The 11,024-nt window shown below is 45.1% G+C and overlaps 1 protein-coding gene across 2 annotated transcripts in view; it reads left to right on the forward strand.

The window, feature by feature from the left end:
* Positions 1-10,319, forward strand: part of LOC136990009 (dynein axonemal intermediate chain 1) — an 85,625-nt gene extending 75,306 nt beyond the window's left edge. For both annotated transcript variants that reach the window (XM_067288328.1, XM_067288329.1), the window contains one exon: positions 10,112-10,319. In XM_067288328.1, the coding sequence (XP_067144429.1) occupies positions 10,112-10,186 (75 nt within the window). In that variant the 3' untranslated portion in view covers positions 10,187-10,319. The remainder of the gene's footprint in view (positions 1-10,111) is intronic.
* The last annotated feature ends 705 nt before the right edge of the window (positions 10,320-11,024 follow it).

Raw genomic sequence — 11,024 nt, forward strand, 5'->3', positions numbered from 1 at the left:
GGAATTAAAGGAAATCACCGAGGACAATCGCACGCAACCAAGCGCCGAGCTAAGCGTACCGCCGAAAGACGATTTAAGTTTACCCTTAAATAGCGACAGCGAAAATAGAGTTTTGGAAAGCAAGGGGATAAAGAGGAAAAATAAACATACACAAAAATATAAGCGAAAGACTAAACGGGGGAAGTTAAAACAAATAACGGTTGACAGCCTAGAACGGGGAGAGGACGATTCTCCTAAGGAAGTAACGTTAGTCAACGACTACGTTATTCCCCCAAGATCAGAAGTCATTGTAGAAGGGAAGGTCCGCAACCAGCTGACAAGTCAATTAGGAGTTGTTGAACCAACACCTCAGGAGCGAGAGGGAGTGTTTATTGCTAGCACGTTAGTTAAAACACGGCAATTTGGTAAAGTACCCGTTAGAATAATGAATGTAAAAACACAACCGGTTAAATTAAACAGAGGGAGTAAGTTGGGAAATTTCCTCTTAGCGGAAGAGGAAACAAAAGAAAGCGCAGAACAAAATAAGATGACGCGATCAAATGCAGACGATTTGACTAGAGTGCAATTTGCGAATTTATTCGATTTTAGCGAAGTAGGAAAGGACAAATTAACCCCTTTGGTAGATTTATTATACAAATACAGACAAGTATTCGCGAAAGACGATTACGATCTAGGCTATTGTGATTTAGTAGAGCACAAAATAGACACTGGAAACAGTCCCCCTATTTGTCGTGCCCCGTACCGAATTCCATACGCGCAACGGGAAATAATGGATGAGATAGTGGAAAATATGATCAAAAACGGCGTAGTTGAACCGTCCAGTTCCCCCTGGTCGGCACCTGCGTTATTAGTCGCAAAAAAGCCCCAAGGCTACAGATTAGTTGTGGATTATAGACAATTAAATAAAGTTACCAAGGTAGACCCGTACCCGTTGCCCCATATCCAGGAGTCATTGAGTTTGCTGGGAAAATCGCGATACTTTTCCTCCATGGATACTTTAAGCGGATTTTGGCAGTTGCCTTTGAGCCCCGAATCGAAAGAAAAGACGGGGTTTAGTACTCCCTCGGGGCACTACCAATACAATCGGATGCCAATGGGCGTTACCTGTGCCCCAGCGACATTCCAAAGATGTGCGGATTTAATATTAAGCGGTCTGAAGAACAAAATTTGCCTCGTCTACATGGACGACATCTTGGTATTTAGCCCAGACTTCGAAACTCACTTAGAACGGATGGAAATTGTCCTTCAGCGCCTGGCGACAGCGGGTCTGAAGTTGAAGCCCCGAAAATGCCAGCTGCTGAGGCAGCGAATAAAGTTTTTAGGGCACGAAGTGTCGGAAGATGGTATCCGGCCCGACCCGTCTAAGATCGAGTGCGTTAGAAATTTTCCCCAACCTCAGAATGAGCGAGATGTTAGAGCATTTCTGGGACTGACCGGGTACTATAGACGTCACATTTCGCAATATGCAAAAATTTCAAAGCCCCTTTCGGACTTACTTAAGAACGATGTAAAGTTCCACTGGGCCGAGGAACACAAAACCGCGTTCGAAAAATTAAAGGAAATTTTGATAACTGCACCCCTATTAAGATCCCCAGATTTTGGCCGTCCTTTTGTGTTAGCAACAGATGCCTCAAACACCGCGATAGGCGCTGTGTTATCACAGGAAGATGAACGGGGAGAACTCCCAGTGGCATATGCGAGTAGGCTGTTAAAACCAGCCGAAAGGAATTACAGCACCACAGAAAAGGAATGTTTGGCCGTGATATGGTCAATCAAACACTTTAGACCCTATCTTTACGGGAGAAAATTCACAATAATAACGGATCATAGACCCCTTAGGTGGCTTATTAATGTTAAAGACGAAAGTTCGAGACTTAGTCGATGGAATTTGGCGTTACAAGAATATCAATTCGAAATAATCCATAAGCCAGGCAAGGCCCACACGAACGCAGACGCGCTAAGTCGAATGCCCGTGGCAAAGATCAGCGAAATGCAACCTATATACAGTAAGGTGCAGATAAAAGAGCAACAATTAAAAGATCCCTTTTGTAAGCGAATCAGACAACAATTACTGAGAGACTCGTCCTCCCAGGAGACAAACCGAGAAATCGCAGATTACTACTTAGACGCCGACGAAACACTCTATCACCGGAAAGAAAATCCCGAGAGAAACGAGAAATGGGATAGAATAGTCGTACCCCAGGTTATGATAGACTACGTTTTAAGACTGTTTCACGATATCCCTAGTTCGGGACATGTAGGTAAGAAAAAGATGCGAAAGAAATTACAGACACAGTTCTTTTGGCCAGAGATGAATAAGAACATCACCCATTATTGTGATAGTTGTCAAGAGTGTGCGGTGAGGAAAAGGCCCCAACACGGACATCAAGCCCCATTGCAGACGTTCCCTCGAGTGTCGAGGCTCTTCGAACGCACGGCACTGGATATCCAGGGTCCCCTTCCTATCACTAGTAGCGGCAACAAATATCTATTGGTCTTTATCGATCACTTTTCTAGATGGGCAGAAGCGATTCCGTTGCCCGATATTACCGCGAAAACAGTGGCGAAAGCGTTCGTCACGCAAATTATTCTTAGACATTCGGTCCCAAAACAATTACTCACTGACAGAGGATCCAATTTTGTCTCCAAAGTCATGAAGGAGGTCTGCGAGCTATTGAAAGTGGAAAGACTCCTTACCACAGCTTATCATCCCCAGTGCAACGGAATGGTTGAGCGATTAAATAAAACACTAATTGACATTTTAACGCACTACGTCGACGCGGATCAGAGAAACTGGGACGAGATGATCCCGTATGCGCTCTTTGCGTACAACACTACAGTACACTCAAGTACCAACGAGACACCTTTCTTCCTCCTGTACGGACGTGATCCGACCTACCCCTTTGATATCGTCATTGAACCGAATCGACCCCGATATGACATAAACGAAAATTACGCGAGCGAATTGAGAGTGAGGATGACCTCAGCTCATAAATTAGCTCAGGAACACGCGGAAAAGGCCGCGAACGATAGAAATACCTATCATCAACGTAAGCACAAGCCATACAAATTTTCAATCGGAGACAGAGTCTTCGTTAATGAGGTAGCTACACCCGCGGGAGTGAAACGAAAATTGGCGCCTCGATGGCACGGTCCCTATAGGATAATAGCGGAAACGAGCCCCGTAGACTTCATAGTCCAACACATCCAATCCGGGAAGAAATTGCATACTCATGCTAATAGATTGAAGCCTGCAATCGCTAGGATGGAGTTCGTACCCTCCGATGCAGGAGAAAAACTCCCCGACGCGCAAAACGCAAAATCATCAATACCAACCGAAGCGCAACCGCAGACGGAACCGGTTGACCCTTGGGATGAAATTATTTTAGAGTCGCTGCATCAAAGCCGGTTAGATACCACGAACGTTGCCGAAAGCACAGGAGTTGATCAACCCGCAACTCCGTCCCAACCTACACACAACTATGCTCTCCGAAGCCAAGGACCAGTAAGCGAATATCCCTGGGTCCTTCCCAGATCGTCGGGAATTATACCGCCGGAAGTGGGGGCGTTGCGGGAAGCGGAGACTGCCGAAATGACTCAGCAAAGCGAGGGCCACCCGCGGCTGCCACCTCCCACTCCGACTGGATTATTTGGTAATTGTAAATGGTAGCTCCTCTTTATTGCGAAAGAGAGGCTATCATCTCCTAAGCGGAGAGAGGTCCATTGTAAATACGCGTGTTCATTTAAACAAATTGTCGCGAACCGGGACTAGTAGTAATGTAAGACTCCCTTTTTGATAGATGACGATGGAAAAATCCGTAACAATATATTTGTTCGTGCTGATAAGTTACATTGTGTATGAAGTGTCAACAATTGTGCCCGCCTTGACCAAAGGTGTCGTATTTCTTCACCAAGGAAACTTCCTCATGACCACGAGCCAGTGGACCATGGTTATCGAAATATCGTTCGAAGAATATGACAATTACCTTCGTGGATTACATCGTCACCTGTCCTCTTTAACTCCGGTCGTCAGAAGAGGGAAACAGAAGCAAGATGATCCCATGAAGCCCTTATGGACTCTAGCCGACGCGGAGTTGACAAACTTACAACAATCCCTCGCCGACTTCGAGGCGGAATACAACGAATTAAAATCCACCGTAACCCTAGGAAATCCCTCTCGAGCAAAACGAGGATTAATCGACGTCGGAGGGAAAATCTTAAAATTCCTTTTCGGAACCGCTACCTCGGAGGAGGTGGAAACAATGAATAGCAGGATAGACAAACTATCCCGCAACCAACAAAAGTTTGTACACATATTAGACGCCCAGACAACCGTCATGAACCAAACCCTTCAAGCGGTCAAGGACAACCGGAAATACATCGATATGATGATCCGACGACAGGACTATTTAGATAAGGAACTTCAGGTATTCAGTTACACATTCGTCGTGAGTACTGCACTTCGATACGCCGAAAATGCCGTCATGGAATTCCGAATCGGCATCACGAACCTAAGACAAGCGATAGAGATGCTAGAAAACGACCGACTTAGTTCCTATTTCCTGCCAAGGTCACAATTGGTAGAGGCGTTAACGGAAGTAAACAAACACTTGCCCAGCGGGATTTCGCTGATCGAGACTTTAAATGAAGACAATGTCTTTAAATACTATCAATGGATAACCACTACCGCTGTAGCACTTCCGTCAACACTAAGAATTTTCGCAAAATTCCCACTAATTACTCCGGAAGGATACTTTGATCTATACGAGGTAGTGAAATTCCCCGCTTATTTCCCTATTTCGAAGACATTTGCTCATTATCAAACCGAATATCCGTACATCGCCTTGTCCAGGAATCGGCAGCTTTACATGCTATTGGAGGCCCACAACTTGCAAAAATGCACAAACGGCTTAACCACTATCTGCGCACCGGAAGTTGCAGTCTGGAAGCTTCCGTATCAATCGTGTGAATACGCCTTATTCATGGCAGACGAGCCAACTGTAAACCGACTGTGTAAAAGAAAGGTGTCAGTTTATCCAAAACCAGTGTTCCGCCGTATCGACGAGGAAGGAACTTGGATATACTCCACCCCGTCACCTTTAAATTTAGTCATCGAATGTAGTCAACTGAGAAACCCACGACGTTCACCAGTTACGATGATTAAGCTAAATAACACAGGAATCTTTAAGTTGCCCATGACTTGTTCCGGCCACGTACCCGGCGTGCGACTCACGTCACACTTCCAATCACGGACTTCCTTTAAAGTTACACTCCGAAACCACTATGTGATACCAGCAATACCGGACGTTCTCAATCTTACGGAAGCGAAGATACTACGGGACTATATCCAAGAAAACGTCACCTTAAACGTCCTTCGAACCAACGAACACGATTGGTCATTGGAATTTCCGGGATGGAAATTACGAGATATAAGCCGAGAAATAAAATCAGTTAACACGGATATTCTCTCGACGACACCGAGTGTGTTAAACTATCCCGTCTCAGCATGGAACACGATCCTCATAGCCTCTTGCGTTACTGTTCTGGCGACACTTTTAATCGCTTGGGGATGCCGCAAACTATTACGCTGCATGGGAACCCGAAGATCTGCGAGTCCTTACCCCTCTTTCCGACGGGAAGAGCGAATAGAACCGGACGCCGTGGAAATGATCGAACTGATACCCGTAACTGCGGAAGCCGGACCATCGTCGGGTATCCCGGAAGCAAGAAAAGACGAAAGGGAGAAGTTAACCGTAGCCAAACGGGAAGAGGTAGTGACGCCTCCCGTCAGAATTGAGACCATTCCTACCCAAATGAGACGATTATAGAACGGCGCGAGAGAATTAAATCATCTTAAATAATAGTATTTTATGTTGTCCGTGGCTTAGAAAATTTCTATTCAACCCAACTTTCTTTTCCTTTTGTGTAGAGACGAAAATATGGAGGAAGATCAAGTTGTGACGCCCCCCATGGAAACATCAAACCCGGAACAAGATCCGATCCAGGAGTCACCTCCAGATCCTGCCCTGGTCTCCCTATTTGAATGCCCCGTCTGTTACGACTACATGGAACCCCCTACCTTCCAATGCCCGGCCGGACACACGATATGTTCCCGATGTTCGCTGTACGTCCGTCAATGCCCGCTTTGCCGGGGAGAACTCAGGAATTACCGTAACTTGACGCTGGAGAGACTAGCCGAAATGGTGGCCTTGCCGTGTGTCTACAGAGGTAACGGCTGTCCGAAAACAGGACTTGTTCCAGAGAGAAAGGCCCACGAACAGGATTGCCCGTATCGAACGTGCTTATGTCCATCAATGGACGAAGTCTGCACATGGGAGGGCGTGTATCAACAGGTGATCCCCCACCTGACGGAACGACACCCTCACATAGGTCACATAAATCACGACGCTGTCAAGTTAGTCCTCATCGGGTTGGAAGCAACTCAACCCCTCGTATGGATAACACATCTCCACTGTCATCAGCGAGACTTTATTGTCCAGGTTTTTAAAACGGAAACCAGCGATGAAAACTCTCCCGTTTATATCATTGTACAGAATGTGGGAAGCCGACAAGAGTCGGGCCGCTTCCTGGGAAGAATCGAGATTCGCGGGCGCGGTAAGACGATGCTTTGGGAGTCCACTCCTCAGAGCGTAACCGACGATCTAAAGGCCACCCTGCGAATGAAGGACTGCTTAACCCTCAACATAAAAATGTTGGAGAGAATGCTCGAGGATCACATTTTGACGGTGATGGCGACCATTTACCCAGTGGGAACATATAGGGGCGGCGAAAGGCCCGAAACAAACAAAGCGGCATAAAGGACCCTAACGCCAGGGAATACGGACCTCCTCTTTATGAGAAGGCAACCCCAATCGCGAATAGAAACCGACCTCCAAAAAGAGACGGGGGAAGAGAGGAGAGAACCCGCCAATAAAGGACGCCTACGTCATTAACCAATAAAACCTTTTTCTTTATATTTGGCAGACAACGAAACAAAAGCACGAGTAGACAACATGGCAGAAGCAGCCGAAACCTGGGATTTGGAAGAGTTGGATTTAGATACAGTGGCCGAACTTTTCGGGTGGAGTGACGAAGAAGAAGAAGAAGAGGAGGAGAAGTTCCACGTATGTCCGACGGCGGTGCGGCACGCTATCGCTCGCGTTAGAAGTGCCCCCGACGAGGCTATTCCGGAGATGGTGGTCCTACCCCTGCAGGGAGAGGTGGACCCTGAAGTAAGGCGGGAAGTGGAGGAAGCGGCGAGGTACGCGGCGCAAAGGGCGAAGCATTTTCAAGAGAGGAAACTCCGGGCCCAGAGCGACCAACGTCGTGAGGAGGAAAGAGGACAGGAGCCTCTGAGAACGGAGGAAAGGGGGGCTTTTTCCCTTTGGGCTCCGCGAGGCATGGGAAGAGGCCTCGGAATGATGCGGGAGCTCCCCCAGCGGTACCCACAAGAGCGGGACCAGAGGTGCCCAGCGGCGGGGAGAGCCAGGGGCTGGTCTCCGAACCCGCGATGAAATGCTTGCCGGGCGGGGACCCCTCGGAGACCGGAGAAAGAAACCCGGAGGCCCCGACTTCTGGATGTGCCGTATGTGTTTTCTTCTTTTGTCCTTGTTCGTCTATCATATTGTATTCTTTGTAGTGTAGTTTGAAATTCTGTTTGTCTATATATATATATGTTTTATATTAAATCCTTTTTTTTGCTATATGGTCCGTCTAACAATTAACACAAAAATTGATCTGTCGCGAACAAGAACGGAGACGGTGGTCGGCAAGAGTAAATGGAACTCATCGGGGAGAAGTAAAATAGGATCACTACTTCCGGCAAAGTGGAGATCGAACTGGCAGCCGAGCTGCCAGGTAAAATGTTGCCAAAATGTAAGCAACATTTTTAAAAGGGCGGGAGCCCTGTGAAGATCCTAAAATGGCGCCGAGAATTCGGTTGTTTACAAGATCGCTACCTCGGGAAATTTCGGAAAGTCAATCGGAGCAAGAACGCGCATCGGGCTATAAACCGGACATCTGTAAAGCATTTCTTCTAAAACAAACACAACGCGGTAATAAACGACGAAGGGAATGTCGCGGTGCTCGTATACAAGAGTCGAGATGTAAACAATTAACAAAAAAGGGGAGAAAGAAGAGAGACAGATGGTCAAGGTCACCTGTAGACCATATGAGCCCGGGATCGTCGCGAAGGGGGGGGCAGCCACAGAACGTTTGGCGGATCGGTTCAGCCCGATGTCCGCGAGAGGGGGCAAACTGTGTAAATTATGTGAGTAGCTGTCAACGCCCGGGAGCCGTCCCCGGCCGAATTTGGTTTTCGTCTTGCTTAGAAACAGTAGACTGACCAATCGAAAAAAGGAAAAAGGGACTTAAGACCAATCAAGAGGGAAGATTCGGGGGAAAATCGTATAAAAACCCCCGTATCAAGGTCAGAACGGGAGACGACGGAGCTTTCTACCCGGAAGTGGACGACGGTACTCCAACCAGCCACCTACTCCTTCGCCGACGTCCGTCACCGACCCCATCGGACTCTCCTACCCGACTGCCCCGGGGCTTTACCGACGACTCCGACAGCCTTCTCCGATCGCCGTCATCCGGAGCGCCTTCTGCCGCAGACGATCTAGATCGCATCTTGTACTGTAGGCCTACCTTGTAAGTTTGTTTTGAGGTTAAAATAAACGGTTATTGTAAGACACTTGTCATCTTTGCCTCTGCCGCCACCACCCACATACGATCGGTCCCTAGGTTTTTCCTGACGTGCAATTAACTAATTGCCCCCATATGTCGGCAGCTTACAAAGACATTGAGAATCTAGTGTGGTGTCGTGACAACAAACTTCATAAGATGGTCATTGTATTGGCAAACTGACTGGATGGCATTGCGAATTTGTTCTGAGATGGTGATGCCAACGCTGCTGTGGGAACAAGGGCTGCCAAAGTAGATCAACTTGTAGCCATGTTCCCTCTGCTCTTTCTCCATGTTGCAGGCCTTCTTGTTCCATCTGGTCTCCTGTAGTGTGCAGATGTCAATGCATCACCTTCACAGGGTCACCACAACGAACTTACATCTTGCACTCATCGTACCAATATTGAGCATCACCATTCTCATTTGTTCGATATTTTTTCTACCTTGTATTTTACGTTGTTGTTTTTGGATTTTCTGGACTCTCTTGCTTGCATCCTGATGCTGTCCCTGTGTCTGCAGCACTTGCAGATTTTTTGGCTGGGATGGGCCATACCCAGCCATGTCAACTCCCAGTGTACACTCTAGCATTTTCTATATCCTGTTGATTCAGATTCAGATCCATGGGGGTTAACAATGGGTTATTTAATACACCTTCCAGCCAATCTGTCGTAAGACCTGTCATCTGGGAAGCAGTGTGTTCAGCTCACCCTGCTAGTGCAGGGAAGTCTCCAGGGGCACCACGAGGAGGAATGGACACTACCCCAAAACATTTGTAAATATAAAAGAATTTTAAGCTCAGCAAAATTGGGTGTTGGTGAAACTATTCATTAAACTAGCCACTGTAATTAATTTAATGAAATAAGCAACAAATAAGGAATGCCAGATAGTTCTAAACAAATGGGTGGAGTTTGTTTTTTACTCTTTGTGCTTTGTGGGCACTAAGAGGGCCATTTTTCAAGTGGGACTTGTAAAACCAACAATAGTGTGGCCAGATAGTGAAGGATGGGGGCTTGACATCCAGGACAGATCACAATCTGAAAAATTTCTGGGATTTTTTGATCTGTCATGATTTGATCTCAAGTCTTCCAGAGCAGTAGGTTGACACTTTAACTGCTTTGGCTGCAGAGATGGACTATTATAAAATGCTGACAGAAATTTTGTTAAGTGCTGGACCACAGAAAATGTGAGACAGATGTGGTCTAACTTTTTCTGTGATATAGCATTATTAGTCAACTTTTCAGTAAAAAGTTCCAATTTATATAATAATTAAAAATGATAATTTGTTACATTTTGTTTGTATTTTGTAACTTATCAAATTTATTTTAAATTGAAAATAAAATGTTTTATATTTGTAAAAAAAATTTTATATATTAAAAACATAATATTAACTATCAATATTTTAATAAAAACGTATTTATTGTTTTAGGTTGCAAATAGAGATAAAGAAGAATTTATAAAAAGTGAAGCAGAAAAATTTGAAGAATTAGTAACAATGTTTTGAATGTTAATATCTTTCACAATATTAATTTTATGTTATAATAATTGGTAAAATTATTACAAGTTCAATTTATTCTAAATTTTGTCACAATTTAAAGACTTAAAACTCTAAAAATAAAAATATAATTTTATTTATGGAAATTTGGATTAAATATTTCTGTGACATATTTAAAAGCTTGCATTGAAAGATTGACATGTTTAAAATCAACGTACAAAGTGCATACCAGAATTACATACCGTTTAGCTATAATTTCTAAACCAGTCAGTCCTGAAGAATATTTTAGATGTCATTTTTCAACATAACCTGAATTTCTGTCAAGATACACTTGGCATCTCTTTAACCATTGTCAAAGCACTATGCAAATTTGTTTTGTGGAGTCCTTCAGAACTACTGGTAAACTGCACTCCCAAAAACAGTTCTTGATGAATAATACAAACCGTGGAGTGAATCCTTCAAATTTGCAAACAGCCAGAAGTCATTCAGAGCCAGATCTGGTGAGTATGGAGGATGCAGCAAGACTTTGATAGGCTCTTCTATCAGGAAAGCTCGGACAATCTGAGCTCTGTGCAGCAGAGATTGTCACACTACAACACACAATTTGTGTTGGCAAAATTGATATGCTATTCACTAATATCAGGTAGCAAACGTTTGTCCAGCATGTCTTTTGCATATCGACTAGTAATCATGTCACAGTTTTCAGAAGTTGTAACAGCAAGATTACCAGAGTGTGTGTCATCTTTGCAGTTTCTTTCACTTGCAAATTCCCAAACCCACTTGCAAACTGTGCAGTCAGAAAGAGCAAACTTCCTGCAGAATCCATTAACTGCTTGTGAATATCAGT

Source organism: Centruroides vittatus, unplaced genomic scaffold, assembly GCF_030686945.1.
Source record: "Centruroides vittatus isolate TY-2023 unplaced genomic scaffold, ASM3068694v2 scaffold_861, whole genome shotgun sequence".
Lineage (NCBI taxonomy): Eukaryota > Metazoa > Arthropoda > Arachnida > Scorpiones > Buthidae > Centruroides > Centruroides vittatus.